The sequence below is a fragment of the Corylus avellana genome, chromosome ca6, assembly GCF_901000735.1.
Source record: "Corylus avellana chromosome ca6, CavTom2PMs-1.0".
Classification (NCBI taxonomy): Eukaryota; Viridiplantae; Streptophyta; class Magnoliopsida; order Fagales; family Betulaceae; genus Corylus; species Corylus avellana.
The window spans coordinates 1,553,836-1,572,432 of record NC_081546.1 but is presented as its reverse complement, the minus strand read 5'-3'; the positions used below and the strand labels follow the sequence as shown (position 1 = coordinate 1,572,432).

General features: G+C 37.1%; 2 protein-coding genes and 1 pseudogene across 4 annotated transcripts; 1 reads left to right on the top strand and 2 right to left on the bottom strand.

The window, feature by feature from the left end:
* Positions 1-2,893: 2,893 nt before the first annotated feature.
* On the top strand, positions 2,894-12,089 carry LOC132183671 (CST complex subunit CTC1). Of its 2 annotated transcripts, none has more exons than XM_059597039.1 (16): positions 2,894-4,087; positions 4,213-4,331; positions 4,664-4,738; positions 4,862-4,940; positions 5,058-5,120; positions 5,212-5,289; positions 5,409-5,606; positions 6,727-6,831; positions 6,974-7,252; positions 7,397-7,876; positions 8,003-8,569; positions 8,658-8,749; positions 9,482-9,689; positions 9,839-9,956; positions 10,899-11,227; positions 11,688-12,089. In XM_059597039.1, exons 1-16 carry the CDS (start codon positions 2,972-2,974, stop codon positions 11,859-11,861), a joined length of 4,080 nt encoding a protein of 1,359 aa, XP_059453022.1. In that variant the 5' UTR covers positions 2,894-2,971; the 3' UTR covers positions 11,862-12,089. The 2 variants fall into 2 exon arrangements, with proteins under 2 accessions (XP_059453022.1, XP_059453021.1); XM_059597038.1 differs by having other exon boundaries at positions 7,379-7,876.
* A 936-nt stretch (positions 12,090-13,025) lies between these two features.
* On the bottom strand, positions 13,026-15,589 carry LOC132185825 (uncharacterized). Of its 2 annotated transcripts, none has more exons than XM_059599617.1 (3): positions 15,460-15,589; positions 13,812-14,364; positions 13,026-13,368 (listed from the first exon to the last, which is right to left on the bottom strand). In XM_059599617.1, the coding sequence occupies exons 2-3, from the start codon at positions 14,322-14,324 to the stop codon at positions 13,210-13,212; spliced, it is 672 nt and encodes a 223-aa protein (XP_059455600.1). In that variant the 5' UTR covers positions 14,325-14,364; positions 15,460-15,589; the 3' UTR covers positions 13,026-13,209. The 2 variants fall into 2 exon arrangements, with proteins under 2 accessions (XP_059455600.1, XP_059455602.1); XM_059599619.1 differs by lacking the exon at positions 15,460-15,589 and adding an exon at positions 15,395-15,435.
* A 1,841-nt stretch (positions 15,590-17,430) lies between these two features.
* LOC132185824 (transcription factor MYB73-like) lies at positions 17,431-18,597 on the bottom strand (annotated as a pseudogene).

The window sequence follows — 18,597 nt, the reverse complement described above, 5'->3', positions numbered from 1 at the left end:
ACATCATGATATTCAATCTGTTTCGATTTTGCTACTTCTTAAAGTGGAAAGCTTGAAAGGCATTTGGGCATCCACAGGCTATGAAACAAATATGAACTTTAATTTGACCAAAGTTCATATTTGTTCCACTGCCTGTCGATGCACAAGCAACCTCGATAAAATTTCTATGATGAGATTTGTGCTGCTTATATTATAGGGATTTTTAATAATGCAAAAGGCTGCATATGCATTCATTGTCAATGGATCATATTAACTCATTTATAATTGATCCAATGATTTGTATACATAGGCCACCTGCATGCAGAACAAGTTACAATTTCCTTTTCTTTTCTTCTAGCTTCTACTCATGGCCTTTAAGGCTTCTTTTACGGTTTTACCCTACGTGCACTTCTTTAGTATTTTGTTTGAAAAAAATGTTTTGATATTTCACAAAATACACGTTTTAGTGTTTTATGAGTATTTATTGTGTTGTTTATTAATGTTTTTATTTCAAAAAAAAAAAAGTTATTGAACAATCCCGACGGGGCATAATGGTAATCATTTACCTTAAGAAAACACCATTGTAATTATAATCCAGTGTACTTCGAGATATTCCTGCAAAAGAAGGCTACTTGAGCAATGAGCACTTCATGTAGTAATTGAAATTTACCTTTTTACCTCCATTCATTTTGTGATTTACTTCACCTGGAGGAAAGCTCTTTCGTGCATGAGTGAACCAACGGAAAGACCAACTGGAGAGAATTTCTGCAGGCTTAGATGGTAGAAATTTCTGAGCTGCTGTGTGCAAAACAATCTTCAGAAGCAAGAGAATCAAATTGATACATACTCTTTTTTTCTTGTTTTTTACCTTTTAATAACAACATTTATAATTTAGATATGTTTGAAGCAGATTTTTGCACGACTGGGACTAAGCAATGATCACCTGCAAAATAAGGAAAAGTCCATCAGAGTGTCGCTGGTGGGGAAGCATCCGATGGTCAAGTAAAATAATTTTTATGAGAGAGAAAGAGACTCAATATAGAGTTTTTGGGCTATTCTATGTCATACCTTTTTGCCCAAATAGTGTTTTCTGATTTTTTGCAAGGAGATGGACGTACAACAAGCTACTTGATACTTGTTCCAGCAAGTTAATCTCATAAAATCTCTTTCATATTTACTATCCAAATTTTTAGCAATCTGAACAGTAAAATTGTTAAAAATCTCTATCCCCAATGGAAAGGCAGGTGGGCGGCTCTTAAAGCTTTTTATTGGGCGCTCTGCTCTTGTATTAGTTATTTCCATATCACAATGCAAAAAAAGAACTGCAAATAACGAAGGAGCAATAGGATTCTGGCTCCAATTTGTTAGTCGTGTATCTCATGCATGCAAAGTCGAAACCTGGACCTCTTTATATATATAGTACTACATACCAAGTGGTCCAATTATATCATTACTATGACAACATTTTCTTTTTCGGGGTTCTGTTTAATATGACAACATGAATGGAACACATGAAGACATCCAACACACATCTAAAGGGACTGATGATTTTAAGTAAAAAAAACAAAACACAATTTTTTTGGGATAAAAAATTAATTTTGGGAGTTCAACCCACAATTAAAAATCATAGGAGTTTGACCTAGACATGCAAAAAAAAAAAAAAAAAAAAAAAAAAAAAAAATTGTTAATGTATTTGGAGAGTGTTTTTTATTTTTAGTTTGAAAAAATGTTTTAATATGAGAGTAATATGAACACTGTTCTTTGTGTTCTTAGTTGTTTGTTAATATATTTATCTTGATAAAAAAGAAAAAAAAAAAACAAAAATATAAACAAACTGCAGTCGTTCATGTGTTGAAGTAGTACAAAGGATGAGCACATAAACAAAAATGCATTAATTTTTCTTGAATTTCAAAAGAAACAATCCCTTTCATCAAATTTTGTGTAAAATAGAAACGGACAGAGATTCGTTTACTTGCATTCCGAAAGCAACGATCCTTCATCTTCTTCTCTATTCCATCATCTTATACGTTTTCACTTTGACACATAAAAACAAATGAAAGAATCAATGAAACCCAAATGCACACACACACACACTATGAAAAAAGCAAACACCTTTATATCCTTTTCTTTTTCTCTACTATACCCTTTGTACTTCTTTTTTCTCCCACACGGTAAAGTAAACAATCCTTCATGATTCTCCATGCCCTACTTAAATTCCTTCTGCATGTCTTCCTTTTAATCTTTTATCCTGAGTCTCCATTACCCTTTTGTGCTTACCACATTTAAACGGGTTTCGATCTGCGAATAAGGCGCTCAGAGGCATTCTCGTTTGAATGAAAATACCATCGTTCGAATGAAAACCTACAGATTTCGATTTCACATCTTCCATGTAAAAGCATTCCCCAAAACACATCGCAATAACACATCGCAATAACACCAAATCCCTTTTCCCATGCTACAATACCAGAAAAAAAAACCCATTTTTGCATCATCACACACCCATAACAACCACCAAAATCCAGACTTCTATCTCAAATCTTACCTTTTAAACATTTTTCGTTCAAATTAATAGAAAGAGTAATGTTATATACCATACGCCACACAAAAATTAAAAAATATCCCATAAAGCTGACATTATAAGATTTAATGATCAGCCATTCTTTAAAAAAAAAAAAAAAATCAATGACTATTAAATCTTGCCAACCAATAAGTTAGTGCTATGGACTTACAAAAAAAGAATAAATAAATTAAAAAAAAAAGTTAGTGCTATGCTACTCCATTGGTCCAAATAGACGTAACCAGTTCTGTGTGTGGTCTAACAATGAGCCCAAGTTGAGCCTAAATAAAAGCCCAACAAGTGGCATACAAAAGCCCATACGATTCAAAAGCATTTAGAAACCCAACCCCCTTTCTTCCCGCCTTGCTAGCTTCTCTGATCTCTCACTTTCCCTCCGCTTCTTGCCATCCCAAGAGCGAGCGAGCAGTCACAGAAATGGAAGATCCGAAGGTCCTCACGATCTTAGAGCTGGTACAGCGTGGAAGCCCCCTCACCGCTACTTCCTCTCTCCACTCACCCCCTCGCAGCCGTCCGATCTCTCCCAAACCCTCCGCATCAAACCAAAGACCCAAACCCCCCGGTCCCACCCCCTCAAACCCTAACCCTAACCCCACTGTTCTCACTCCCCTCAACCACCCCGCCATCCTCATCGGAACCCTAAACCTTCCGACCGCAGACTCCACCTCCGCTCCAAACCTTAATCCTCGATGCCCTTACAGAACTTGCTTCCAATTCTCCGACACTTCGGCTACGATCTGCTGCGACATTCTCGACCTTGACGTGCGGATAATCGGGAAGAAAATCCGCGTTCTCGCTTGGAATTTCGTTCCCTTGAAGAAGCATGGCGGCGGGTTCTTGGAGATCATTAAATGGAGGTTTTCGGAATCGATCGGCAGACTTGGTCGGTGTTCGGTCGATTCGTTTCCATTGGTTTCAAGTTCTGAATCTAGCTTTGAGGATAGTTCCAAGGCTCGGTATCGAATCCACGGCGCACTAGAGTCTGTAAGCCCCGTGATCGTAGTTCCATGCAATAAGGGTCTAAATTCAAGCTATTCGGCGAATCTTCGAGGATTTTTAGTCCAATTTATAGTGTGTGAGTGCGAAATGTGTAGTTCAAAAACTTCGTTAATGGTTTTGAATGATTCAATTATAGAACATGGTCAGGGTAGTGGTTGTCATTGTTACAATAAGCCTGAGTTCGTATATTTTTGTGGTTCCACTTCGTCTTGGCATCCTGTGATTACGAAACTTATTGGGAATGTTATTACGGTCTCGGGGTTGAAGAAAAAGTTGGTGTATATTGGAAAGGAAGAGTCTCGTTTGATGTATGTAACTACGGATAAATCTGCTTTGCATTTACCAAGGCTGTCAAAGAAATGGGTACCGCATGAAAAAGGTATTGTTAAGGGGAAGGGTGAATGTGGTTCATATAAGGGCGTAGTCAGAGGCGTGTACATGCAAGGGATGGTTGTCGAGCTGGATGATGAAGTGTGGCTTTTGTTAACTGATCATCAAGTAACTGCACCGCATAGTCTTAGGGTCGGTGCTCTTGTAAGTGAGAGTCAATTCACTGTTTTCCTGGCCTCAAATTCCTTTTTGGGTGTGCAATATGTCAATTGTTGACATGTCTTAGTATGTGACACATTTTTTTTGTGTTACTGTTCGCTTGTTTGTAGATATCCGTGAGAAATGTCCATTTCGTGAATCCAAAATTTTCTTGGAAGAAAATGGTTATACTTGGGGCTTGCTTCAAGACTAGCATTATCGTGGAGTCATTCTCCCCGTTGGAAACTGGGTACGGGATACTGAGTTAATATTATTATCCTCACGCCATTTCGTGTGATTAGTCATCTAAAGGCATATTTGGACAACCCTTGGAAACTGAGCCCCGTCTTTGTTTCGTATATAAATATTGGTTTTTGTTTTTCTTCTGTGATTTTTTTGGGCATTTAACCATATCAGAAGTTTGCCTCAAAATGATCCCAAACCATCAGATATTATCATGAACCCAGTTATCTTTATTGCCTCATTTTGGATGATGGGATTGTCCCTTTAAAAATTTTAGTTTCCTTGGGATGTGCATACATGCCCCACATGTATAAAAAATAATCCAATTGTATGCTGCAGGTGTCATGTAGTTTCACAATCACAGAGTATGCTGGGGAAGTTTGTCGAGTCTCTAGTATATTCTGCCAGACTATGGTATGAAATTGTCTTAAAGTTTCTATACCTTGGTTAGTTATCAAATTAAGTTATTTCTATTGGATTTTTGGATATATGTGATATTCCCAATTGATTTACTGTAGCTGGATGGTTGCCTTTCAGGGTGTTACTTGTTGTTTCATGTTTTAGGAAAAAGTTTGCAGGTATCACATCTGAGAAGGAGATTTTGGGATCGAAACATGTAAATTACTAGCTTTTGGTTCACAGTTTGTTTCTTTTACTTGGAAGCCTTCTGTTGTTTTCCATAGTCATTGTCATATGGTTTTCCAATAAGCTAGGTTTGGTGTTTGCTTACCAGAAGGAAGGACTGGTTCAGGTGTATGCTACTTTTCATTTACCGATGTTGGTGTTTCGATCTCGGGTAAATTGGTAATTATCAGTTGGATAATTGAATACAACTCTGTTATTGTTTTATTTTGTTCTTATCTTCCATAATTCGTTTCTTTTGGCAGCATGGAGTATTCATGGAACTATGTAAGCACGACCAGTGTGGCTGTGGTAGTGAACTGAATTCTGATAGCCTGAAATTGGTAAATCAGTGCCATGAGTTCTGTGTAGAATACTTTTGGATTAGCTTGCTTCATCTTTCTGGAGAGTGTATCTTATCTAAGCTTGTATAGAAGTTAAAAGATTCTCACTGTTCGTTCAGGTTATGCCCATATCAAGTTTTATCCGTTATTGTGAGGCCACATGGACGAGAATGCTAAGATTGGAAAAGGACTGTAAAAAAATGTTTGAGAAGAACCAATTTAGCCTTTTGCCCTGTGAAGGGAGATTCTATGGTCGGTCGGTAAGGAAAATACTTACCAGTCAAGACATTGGAATTATTTTGCTTGGAAGTCTAAAGGTTTGTAATTTCTGTTTATCTTAAATTATGTTAGCATCTTTTGTAAGACAGCGTTATTTATGAGTTCCATCAATGTTGAATGTAGTTACTGTACACAAGCAAGTGTACAGGACGGATTTGTGTAAGCATATTAACCTACATAATTAAATCTATAACATGTAACCTAGTTATTTATGCTTACATATTAACTATAGTCTATAATTATATACTAGTTACTTATGTACTTAACTAATTAATCTATGTAAAATGTAAATATAACATATGATATGATTACTAGTGATTATCTATTAACTAGTTAGAACTTACATATTATATACTTCAGTAACTATTGTATAATATATTAATATGTGTATACTAGTTAGTAGTTAGTACCTAGTAGTTACATCTACTAGTAAGTAGTGACAATATATAATATGATAATATATACTATTTTATAATACACATATACTGCCTTATTTTTTTTGTTTGTTCCAATACAACGGTTGGTCTTGATTCAAAAGCAATGTCCATTTTGGGAGTCCCACACTGAGAGAAAAACAAAAAGAACCCCACACTAGACATTTATAAAAGGAGCATTTCGTTTAGTCCCACACCAAATAGGACAAAAAGAGAAGCCCCATACTATAAAGAGGGGCCTCCTTCTCTTGAAGCTCATGCTTAGCACTCCTCATCATGGTCTATGGTGACTAATGAGTAAAAATAAAAAAATTATCTGCTTATTGTTAACCAATTAAAATTTTTATATTGGTTGAGAATCAGAATTGATATTAAAAGATTAATTGAGCTTGAGCTTGAGCTCGGCTCAAGCTTGTGCTCGATTCGTTTAGGATTTTTATACAAATTCAAACTTATCAAGGAAAATTTGAGCAAAGTTCAAAAAAAGGTCCCAATCTCAGCTCAAGTTGAGCGGAGCTTGTGCACCTATATGAGTTTCTCAAGCCGAGTCCGAAAATGCAAAACTCAGCTTGTCTTGGCTCGAATACAACCATTGCTACACATTTTACATGGTTCTCATTGAGCATCAAGTTGTCTAAACTTCTGATTGTATACTCAAATTTTAAGATGAATTGGGTTATGGGCTACTGAAGAGCTAACCATCATGTCAAAACCTTTTATTCAGATTTCTCCCACTTCTGGAAGATTACAGTTGGTTGATGCGACTGGTAGCATTGATGTTCTTATACCAGACCTTCCATCAACATGGAATGCCAACAGCATATTTGAGGTCATATACGGTGATGGTGTTCCAACCTATTATCCATTCTCTTGACATGCGCTTGTTAGATTGGAATAACAGGTTCTCTGCATGTCAGTTATATTTTTCCAGTCTCTATAGTCACTTCAGTATTTTTTTTTTCATTTTTCAGGTCATTAACTATAGTGTTGTTGTTGAAGGCGTACCAAATATGATTGATCATTTGGGATTGTCTGACAGCGAGTCAGTCTCATGCAGAAGTATCTTTCAGTGCATCTCACTAGCAAGAGAGACAAACTTAGCAGTCTTCGTTTATTTTCATTTTAGGAATGTGGCATGCAGAAATATTCCTCTTAATCAATGTATTGACTGGAAGAATGATATCAAGAAACTTGAAGATGGGACATTTCATCTGCTTTACATAACACACAAGTTTCCTGTGCCGCAGAAGGTATTTTCCAACTGTATTCTTTACATCATTGCTGTGTCAGAAGCTGCACAAGTAATTTTCATTTGTGTTGTCACATGGGAAACAAGTATAGTTGTTTCCATTACTTTCATCATTATCAAGTATCAGTTTTCTGTAATTTCACAGTTTCAGGGTGATCTGGCTGTATCAAACACGTCGAGTCTATTTGTTGAGGTCTTAATCTTGCCTTGGAATTTATTTCTTGCTCCGGATGGGCTGATGAATCCAACAACGGTTTCAAGGGAACAGCTGGAGAAACCCATGGAACATTCTGCTGGTGAAAATTACCAGGAGTGTGTCTCTCTCAGGAGATGTAATTTCAACCATTCTCCAATCAGGGAATTGAGGTCAGGCATAATGTATGATTTTCACAAATCTGGCTGTGAAAATCCTTATACTCAATCCAGAAAAAAACCGAAACTTTGCAACTTGAGTTCTTACGAAATTTCTTGTTTAGTAACTGTTAGAGGTGTTGATGGTAATGACCTAGTTACTTCAGGTATCTTGTACTGCACAAGAGCCAATCTAGGTTCTAGTGGTGGATGCAGATCGGGTGCATACAAGGTACTGATGGAGTTCAAGTCTGAAAGTTTTTTCAATTATCAGGTATGTTTTGATGTCCCCTTTTCTTCCCAACAGTACTTTCCTAGTGCATTGGTGAGAAATAATGGCGTAATTGTGCTTTCTCTTTCAAGTTGAGGTAACTTGTGTTTATTTGTATTTAAATTCCAGTTGTTGCAGATTGGTGGTTATTACATTACAAAGCATCATGGAGATGATCATTTCTGTAATTTTGAGGACTCTGTTTATGCCAGTGGTGTCAAAGTCCTTATCACTTCTGGAACGCATTTCTGGAGTCTTTCATACGCTTCTAATGAGGATCTCCGCAATAGTAATTCATCACACCACCCTATATTAGACGATTCTTCTTTCAGAAATAATGAGGTTCTCTCTGAAGATCAAATTGAACTCCTTCAAGTGTCCACCGAAAATTCTGCTAGAACCTGTTTAGATGTTCATCTTTGTCTCCCAGCCCCTGTAATAGGTCTCTTAGAGGTAAATCTTGAGGGATTGGGAGAAGGCCTGGTCAAGCCAGTTGTGATACCCAAAGATATTTCTAATGCTTCTCTGCCAATGGGATCTCCTGATTGTAATCGCCTGTTTCCTGAGGGAAATTTATCTTCTCTACGGGGGCAAGTGGTTGCAGTTCATGGCATTGATGATAGTTCCATTGATGCACATTTGAGCCACAAAAGCCTTGGTGATGTTTGTATTCTTGTTTTGGTGGATGATCGCTCTGTAAATTCCTGTTTCACTCTATTTTTTTTCCTTGGACATAATTTGAACATATAATATGTTATCTAATTGCATTTATTAAATTAACTAGGTGACGATTTTTGGTTCCCTGAATAAACATGCTTTTCCTACTGGTTTTGGACCTGGTACCTATGCAACATTTCACCGAATTCTTGAATTGGGGTATGCAGTTCTTTGGTGATTTAATACTATAGATTCTACTATCTTTTTTTCGGTGCCTGTTATTTCTCTTTTTAAATGTCTTTGTTATTTGTTTATGATTCTATGAATCAGTAGGTCATGTATGTTATGTCCACAGGTAAGAATTTACAAAGGTATCTGTTTGCTAGTTGCCTTTTAGTCTCTGCTTAAGATGTCCAATGATCCGGCATCAATCGTATATTGCAAATGGAATTGAGGCCAATGGGATTAAAGAAACAATCAAGTATGGGAAAGTCGCACTGAATCAGAACACAAAAATGACACAAGTCAGTGGGGTTTGAAAAGGGTTGTGTTAATAGTTGTTAAATCAAATGAAGCTTGAGATAGATTTTGGCTTCAATACATGGAATACAATGTTGAATGTATATTGGGACGATAATTTAGTCATTCCAAATTTGAATTTAGGGACCACTCTTTGCTGCAACAGCAACCATTGCCCACATTTATGCATCCAAGGTTACCCCATATGCTCACTTTTGAGTCGTAGCTCTAAGATCTTTCTATCTTTCTTTCTTAATTGTGGTGTATGTGTTTGAGAGAGATGAGCTTTTGTCTCTAGTGATAACTTATTTGAATTGCAAAATTTTTGAAGCTGTGGTGGCTAGATCTAGCCTTTGAAATTCTCTGTACTCCAGTACTTCCAAATATGCAATGGTGTATATACTAATTTAACTTTATTCCTCGTCTTTCCAGGAGAAAGAATATCTTTATGTTGACACCTGTAACATTTATTGCAATCAACTCCATCCATGTTGTCAGTGAACCCTACAGAGACACCTATTTCAAGTTTTGGCCTGCATCAGATGCTTACAATAATGCTTCTCCAGATTCTGTTTCTTCTGGTCTGTTTTCTGATTTGTTTCAGCGCTTGGATTGCAAGCCAATGCGGTTTCACTGCAGGGTAAGTTGCTTTATATCTATGTACTCATGATTTTTATGCAGGTTATAGTTTGTCTCGTTTTCAAACTCCTTCCATTTGCTTTTTGTTTCCACATGAATGAAGCCTACTCATTTTGTATCCATATTGGACACACCTGTTGGTTGTTACAGGTTGTTGCTGTCCGTATACTGGTTTTGGAGAAGAAGAAGGTGATATATGATGATTTGCAATCAAAGGTTCTTGCCAGGCCACCTCTCATTGACATTCCTCTTGCTTGTTTTGTGTTGGGTAAGTTACGTGTCTATTTTCAGAGATTTTTAAGATGATGGAAATGTGGAGGGTTTAGGTGTAGTCTGTGATATGAAAGCAGTGGCTACTTGACACAACTTCTCAGAGGCAGGACACGAGCCTGCATTGGGTTCTTTGCAGCTTCTAGTTTTGGTGATTTCTCCAATTAGGCTTCTCTTCTTCTGTGTTATTTCTCAAATTATTGTTCTTCTCATTCAATGTTTACATTTTGTTGGGGTTTTCAGATCGTGGGGAAATTTGGGTATGTGCTAATAGTGTCTTGTTTACATTTCAGTTGATCTAAGTGTATCAAATTGAAGTTTTTTTTCCTTCCCTGTCTTCCCTTTTTAGACTAGTAAAGTACTATTTGAAGGAATTTTTGTCTATTGTCACAAAACAGCTCTAATCAAATCTATTTTAGGGTTATTTCTTCTATTTTAAGAAAAAGGGATATCTCTTGATGAGCAATACATCTTCATGTATGAAGTCTCACACTGTACCCCATACACTTGAAACTGTCTCTTATTGAATGTAGTTATTCCTAAGTTCATCTCAGAGCTTCTGCTATGTTTTGTAGCAGCAGTTATCTATTTGGTATTTCAAAATGTAGCAGCAGTAATCCATGATTTTATGGACATGCATGGTCAAATTTACTGCATCACGCACTACCTATCAAAAAACATAATGTATTTCTTCGAATACAGAAGTGGAGCCACATGATGTTTGTGCTAGTTACACTGATCTCAGGGCAACTTTCAGAAGCAATCTTTTGTTTCCCATGATTAATAAATGAACAAAAATATCGAACCCTAACAAGTCAGAATCTCCACTTTCTGTGACTTTACAGCTTTGCAAGTAACTCGTCAGCATTTACCAGCATACTCTGGTGTGATTTTGAATCGTTTTTGGTGTACCTATATTTTCTTTCGTTTCCCCTTGCAGATGATGGGTCATCCTCATGTTGTTGCTGGGCTGATGCTGAAAGAGCAGCAACCTTGCTGAGGCTACATGAAAAACTCCCGCGGAGAGAAAGAAGTGGCTGGACACTGAAGTGGGCTGGGATAGATGACAATGCCTGCAGCACCAGTACTTATTATCTGGAGAGAATTTTCAAAGACCATGATAGAATTACAGTGAAGAACTATGGATCGATGTTTGATTCTTCTTATCAAGAGCTTGCTGTTTCTTACACTCCAGATAATGCACTCAGCATCTCGGATGAGAGCCTCCTTAAGTTCATAACTTTAAATGCTTCCTTCGGCCCATTTTGGGTGAGTTTTACATCTGATTTGAAACAGCTTACAGAATAGACTGCTGTTACCTCCTCACAGATGGAATGATAATGTGATTTATGGGCTTGTTCAGTTTTAATTGCTTGGAAATTTAAGTTTGAACCTGCTAGCCTGCTAGTCAGTCATCCATTGCAGAATGTTGCATAAAAGGATAAAAAGTGACGTGAATGTACCTATTAAAAAATTGACTCCAACTCTTTCAAGGAGTTGTGGGGGGAATGATATGCTTCTAAAATTGTTTCTTGAAAAAACGAAGCATGTTGATTTCACATACTGGTGGTGCGTGTGAATGCACTTTATGCAATTTTTAATTTTGGTGCGTGATGAGTAGTGTAGATTATTTACTTTGCTTGGAAACTTATGATTAATCTTCTTGTTGTTGAACTTATTATCTTGACTTTTCTGTTATCTTCTAATCCGAGTTGTTTCATCTTGGCAGACGGTTGTTGCTAGTATGATGGATTCAAGTACTTGTTGGCAATTGGAGAAAGAACACCTTACAGAAATGGAGATGCCTGTGCATGCCATCCCAAACATATGGGCTTCGGAAGTTTGTTACACGAACCCGCTTACTGATGGCAGGGATATGATCCAAGAATTGCTTAATAGGTAATTGTTTCCATTACTAAATGCTGGATGCGGAATGTGGAATTTTTTTTCTTTCTTTTCTACATGATGCCCTCCCCAGTGCTCGCGGTAGTGCTGGCCCAACTTTATTATAAGATATTATGACCGAATTTTGTATATTTACTTAAAACTTTTGTACGAAATGAAGTGATTAGAGTAATGGCCCATTATATGTTCGCTGGTCAATACAATGTATAATATTCATTTTGTTGTTCTTTCCTTCGTCTATTTCATGTTAAGGCTTGTTTTTTTTATTTATTTAATTTTTTTTTTGGGCGTGAGAACATACATTTTTTTTTTTTTTTTTATTATTATTTTTTTTTTTATAATTCAAATCAGGAGAGGGGGAGGTGTGAGAACACACATTTAACGACACAAGAAATGTGCTGTTTCTATAAGCCTCATGCATTTAACGAAAGGATTTAGATCCCTAATAATTTGTCAATTGGATTGCCAGTAATTCAAATATCAAATGTGAAAATTTCTATGAGGCTCACTTGCCAAAACAAGTGAATGGACAAACCAAAATTTGCCCGGACATGTAAATTTTATATTAATTGCCTAAATTGTCAGTAACTTAGACAGTAAAATTACTAAAGATCTCTATAACAAGGCATACTGATACATGGTGCTTGACTTAATCATAGAACCATCCCAACATGTCGGGTCTAATTGTAACTACAAGATGTCGCCTCAAGCCAATTAGTTTTTTTTATTGGTAAATAATTAGTGAGACTTAACCCACGACCTTACCATCCGTCCCTGTCGTTCTTGCTACAAAGTACAAAGGGAGAAGTGCCATTTCCCGTTGGCCTCAAGCCATTTGATTTTACAAAAGTAAACTTGCATTATGTGCATCCAACCATCAAGAATTTGAGCTTAACACTAACAGATGTTTGTTAAGTCTCCAAGAGGTAGCTCAATCGGCTGGAACCACACTTAATAAAGTGGAGGTCATTAGTTCGAATCTCTCTTTCCCCTCTTGTGCTTGTGCGGACATGTAAAAAAAAAAAAAAAAAAAAGATGTTTGTTAATGCTTTTTCGATCTCCCATCTGTTTTCTATTTTTAGAAATTAAAATATTAACAAACTACTCCAAACACTCAATTATTTTCACCTTGTCACATCCAAAATACTTTTTCAGAAAAAGAAAAAGAAAAAAGGAACACCCTCTGCAAAACATTAGCAAACGGAGCCATGATTCTTCCAAAATTACATTCCTGCAATAATACTTTTTATGTGCAAAGCATGCGAACTTCGAAACATCCATTACACACCATCTAATGCGTTGAGTAAAAACATGATACTTCTTGTTCGAGTTGGCACAATATAAATTTAGCTATTGTGTTCGTGGGGACGCTTCATTTTGAGAAGATGAGAGAGACCTGCTATTACATGTAGCCGACTGCTTGGAACGCCTGTCTTTGCTAGTGCCCGCCCCTTTTGGTCCAGCAGCACAAAGCAAGGTACATAAGTAATACCATAATGAAGAAGCTGCAGTGAGACAATGATTAAAGAGACATCAACTAATCAGTTCATATAATAGGGAGGATGCAGGATGCCAAACATGTAAGCTATGATCCCGTTAAAATTGTCCCCAACATACAGAGATACAAGTGTCTCTTGTTCCAAATTTTGCCAACCTTTTCAATAACTATCTCATATTATCAGCAATGTCTTCATCCGGAAATATTGAGAGATGTAATGAAGAGCAAGCCACCCAAGACTACCACTACCAGTAATAGCTGAACTCAATGAGCATTAGCCAAGACATAATAAAAACCTAAAAGACAATCTGTTTATAATAATATCTCGAGAAACTCCACAGTTCCGTTCATTAATGCAAGACAACTATATACAACAAGCAAGCTAAAAGCTAGCATTGAGAGTATATCCATGTGCATGTGCAAATGTAAAATCAGAGGAATGTAGAGTACCTCAGGTAGCCATTTCTCATTTTCTGCATCGGCCATGACAATGCTGAGCCAATCTGAGTTTCTACCCTCTACCTCTGTAACAAAATTAACTAAAGAATTGCATAGCCTGCATTTTGGTGAGTAGAACTCAATCACCGTAGCCTCTTTCCCAGTTGCCAAAGCTGAGGCAAATGCTCTATGCTCCGCCTCTCCTTGCTCTTCAGGAGTAGAGATCTTCTTTTTTGACTTCAAACTCTGACTTTGGTTGGTCCCAGCATCCAATTGGAAGGGTTTAAAGGTACTGATCCAAGGATACGAGGATTTCGAAACAGAGTTGGCGATGTTGAAAGCAACAGATCCAAGACTTTGCAAGGATTTGAATATCCAAGGACCCTCAAAGCTGCAGGTGTTGGAATTTCTAGGATTTTCATGGATGTCCCATGGCCATTTCAGGCAAAACAAAGGTTGTTTGGGAAATTGACCCATTTTCTCAAATTTTCCTTTCCGGGATTGTGGGACCTCAAGATCCTTCATCTGTTATCCCATGTAGACAAAAGCCGAAATGAAAAATGCCCTGCATGGAACAAGAAAAATAAGTAAAAGAAATGCACCGCACTGCAAAAATAATATTAATAATAATAACATCTTTTTGAAGCAAATCGTTCTTTTTTCAAGAAAAAAAATCATAAGTAATACAAGCACCTAAATGAGTTCGAATCTAAGAAGAGAATAGAAGAAATGAAGTCCGTCCCTTAGCCTAGTCTATATCTAGGACGCAACTCCGTACCGACACCTCACTAAATCATCCTCCACCTTGATCTTACAATGGGAGGAGGTGATATTTGAGCTAAAGACTCAGTGGAGCAGATCAAATTTCTTTTAAGAGCATAATGGCCAAAAAATGTGACTAAAAAGCTGGTTAAGAAATCACTGATTACAAGAACATGCTTAAAATTTGATCTACTTCTGGAGGATACTTTGCTTGCATAATAGGGGATTTCAAAAGCTTTTTGGAACCTGGAGCCTCATTTGTCAAGCTCATCGATAATACGTATAAACCTTATAGCTTGACAAATGAGCTTCTTTTGCTTTGATGTAAGTGGGTGTCAAAACTAAATAAAACCCCATAAATTTGAACCGACCGAGCTTGGTGGCGAAATTTCCACAAACACCTGAACCCCACTAATATGCCCCAATAAGGAAGAAGAACTTAACCCACAACTACAAGAACGCGCCTAGCAAACTAAAATTACAAACTTGAAAGTGTAATCAAACAACAAACATTGTATCTCTGCTCTGTTAATCATTCATAAGAAGCAGAAAAGGGGACCCAAATCAAACCAGTTCAGTAAGGAACAACACCAAAGCATGAAGGGGAAAATCAAAGGCATCATTTGGATTTAAAAGGAAAATATATAATGATTCAATTTAGAGCTCAACACAACCCCAATTTGTCAATCTTCAAAAATCAAGTTTTCAAGTGCCTTGACTGCTTTGCAACTGAAATAACTTAATGGGTTTAATGTTTATTAACCCAGAAACTCAAACAAACCCCAAAACTGAATCAAGAATTTTGAAAGCCACTTGCAGAATACAATACAAACCAAATGAAAAAAATCAGTGAAGAATACGATGAGTCTTCAGAGAACGTATATTAATATACACGTACCTTCTACGTACAATTCCAGCCCCTTGGCCTTTGAACGAAGAGAACTGTACGGCCTAACGAAACAGAGGTTTTAGGCTGAATGGCACTGGTGTTATTCTACTGAAGTTGGGGGTCCTCTTCTACTTCAATATTTTCCACCAATCCAATCAACTCTTTTTACACCGTGATTCTCTAAGATATATATATATATATATATATATATATATATTAAGTAATGTTAAGTAATATCTTTTTATTTTTATAAAGCTAATTAGGCTTTTAAAATTATCATTGAATCAAATACAAATATGATTCATATAGGTTTAATAATGATTTTAAAATTAAAAAAGAATTGGTAAAAAAATAAGCTCCACATAATTTTTAGCTTCCCAATGCCGACCGTGAAGAAAAAAAAATTCCCACCAAATTATTAGTGTCGATTTTTATTTCTATTTATGGGTTTAAAATTAGTGGTGCTAATAATTTGAACCCAATAAAGCGTATTTTTGTAATGAAAGCCCATGCACACATATAAGCCAGTAGACCCATCCTTTTAGGTCAGTTGGCAATACATAGGCCCATTACTCAAAAAGGAAACCGGGTCACCCAATTTGAAGTGCTGTTGTTCATCGCTCAAAACATGAAAGTAAAACACTAAAACATGTACACGGTACACCCAGACCAGACCACTGAAATTGATTCCCAGTGTAAGTTAATTGAATCGCCAAACATTGTGCACATTTAAAGCATGCATGACATGATGGAATATTAAATTCAGTAGTGTCTATGTAAAGTGGGACACATCTTGATTAAAGCTCTATAATAAGAGGTCATTGTCGTTGGATTTTATATTGTTAATTGTTTTCTCTGCCTTTAATTTGTATACTGAAATTAAATAACAAAACACAAAATAAAAAGATCTATTTTGTTTGGAAAAATTATAGAAAAATGTTTTGGCTTTCAAATGACAGAGTTTTTCTCCAAACTGAGTTGGATGAATTTTCTTCAATCTAATCTATAAAAGTGACATGTGTCTTTTGAACATGTGAAAAACACATTTTTTTAATAGGAAGAAACAAAGTTGAAATAAATTTTATTAAAAACTCATGTGTATCTCAAATGTTATTAAAAAAATGAACACATATCACTTTTATAGAGTAGGTTGAAGGCATTTAGATCATCTCCAGTCCGTTTGGACTGGAGGGGATCCAGTACTAATTAATTAAGGGGCATAATTGTCCATTTTTTTTAGGACAACTAAGCTCCTACAATAACAAGGATTGGATCCCCTCCGGTCCAAACGAACTTGGAGAGGATCCTAGTTCAGGGTGAAGAAAATCTTTTCAACTCAGTTTAGAGAAAAACTGTCTACTTTCAAAAGCTGAAAAATCTTTTCAAAATTAAACCCATTTTTAGATGTAGTCCCCTCCTTTAACACATTTTTTAAAACAAACCACTAACTCTTAAAGATACTTTTCACAAGCCATTCTTCAAAATATAAAATAAAATACAAAATACTTTGTAAAAGATAATTGGAGAGATTTTTATTAATAAAAATGTATCTCAACACTTTTAAAAACGGGATAAAAATATATATAATATCTAAAGTTACTCTGATGTTCTTGCAATATGCATATTGAACAATTAATGTAGATTAAAAAGGTCAGGGGTGAGTTCTTAACAATGGAGTTTTTTTGTTAGGGTGTAAAAGAAGAAATCTAATCACTTTTCTTGTAAGTAACGCTATGTATTCTTTATCATCCTAACAAAAACATTTAGTTCCGTCATTATTTCCTTATTTTATATTTTACATAAATTTTTACACTTGGATAAGCATTACTCATTTTGTTTTCCATTTTTCTTATCTAGAACGAGAGATCACTCTGGCAATGTTGATCATCAAAGATTAAAAGAAAGAAAAAATAAGAAACAAACAAAAGTTATGTGAAGAATCACTCTTTTATGACACGTTTAGAATGGTTTCCTGGCGGCCAAGCAAGCTCACTGAGATGTCATGCTGTAGTTTTGTCAAACAGATATGACAGCTTCCCCTGTTTTTTCTTTCCATTGATCAATTACAAACATTGCAGTTGTCTCTCCTTCAGTTCACCATAGCAGTCACAGAAAAATTCCTTAAAATGATTAAAATCAGAGCTTTTAGACAATGGAAATGGTACATTTTCCATTTGGGAATTAAAATTATATTAACAATTTAACACCAAATTAATCCAACCGAAACACGATCCAAAAGACATCAATGAAAACCCGGGTTTTCGTACGAGGTGGAGGTCACATAATCTCTCACCTCCCTCGCAATCACGTCCCTCATGAAACCCCAAAACCCAGCCGGCAAATGCTCCGGCCTCCGCTCCGCCACCGCACCTTCACCGCCGACACCGAGCCCCGGCGGCGCAAGGGTCAACGCAGTCAACGGGTCATCCTCCTCAAGTCCCATGCACTGCACAGATCCAGAGGCACCCCCATCACCCCCACCCCCACCCCACCACCACAGTCCACCGGTTGTTCCCCGATCCTCCTCTTCAGCGTGGAGTTCCAGTGGTTCTTGACCGCATTGTCGGTCCGACCCGGGAGCAAGCGGGCTATGGTGGCCCACCTGTTCCCGTACCGCGCATGGGCCGCCAAGATGGTCTCATCCTCAGCCGGCGAAAAGGGCCGGCGCTCCACGGTGGGGCTGAGCTGGTTACACCACCTGAGCCTGCACGACTTGCCCGACCGACCCTTTATGTAACGGCTAATCAGGGACCAGTTTCTGGGGCCATATCGTTCAACAAGACGCTTCAAAATCTGGTCTTCTTCAGCGCTCCATGGACCTTTGATTCTCTCCGGTCTATTACAATCCCTCGGTGTCTTACTGGACAAAGATGAGTCCGAAGAGGAAGACTCAGACGTAGTAGTAGTAGTAGACGAGCACCTGTGCACGCCTTCCATCAAAGAAATCACAGAGAACAATCAATGAATGTGGGGATTTCGATTTCAAGAGAGCTTCTGAGATGCAAGGGGCATGGACAGATAAAGGGAAGGAAGTGATTGGGTTTTATACACATACACGCGCACAGAGAAAAAGAGAGAAAAAAGAGAGAGAGAGAAAGAGAGGTGCATGAACTTGTTGGCGCCAATGGGGCTGTTTTTAGAGCATAG

Excerpts from the sequence above, each read along its gene's own strand:
- LOC132183671 (XM_059597038.1), top strand. The coding sequence starts at position 2,972 with ATGGAAGATCCGAAGGTCCTCACGATCTTAGAGCTGGTACAGCGTGGA. Across the intron at positions 5,121-5,211 it reads TGTTGGTGTTTCGATCTCGG|CATGGAGTATTCATGGAACT; the intron begins GTAAATTGGTAA and ends TTCTTTTGGCAG. Across the intron at positions 8,750-9,481 it reads CACCGAATTCTTGAATTGGG|GAGAAAGAATATCTTTATGT; the intron begins GTATGCAGTTCT and ends TCGTCTTTCCAG.
- LOC132185825 (XM_059599617.1), bottom strand. The coding sequence starts at position 14,324 with ATGAAGGATCTTGAGGTCCCACAATCCCGGAAAGGAAAATTTGAGAAA. Across the intron at positions 13,369-13,811 it reads ATGAGAAATGGCTACCTGAG|CTTCTTCATTATGGTATTAC; the intron begins GTACTCTACATT and ends GTCTCACTGCAG.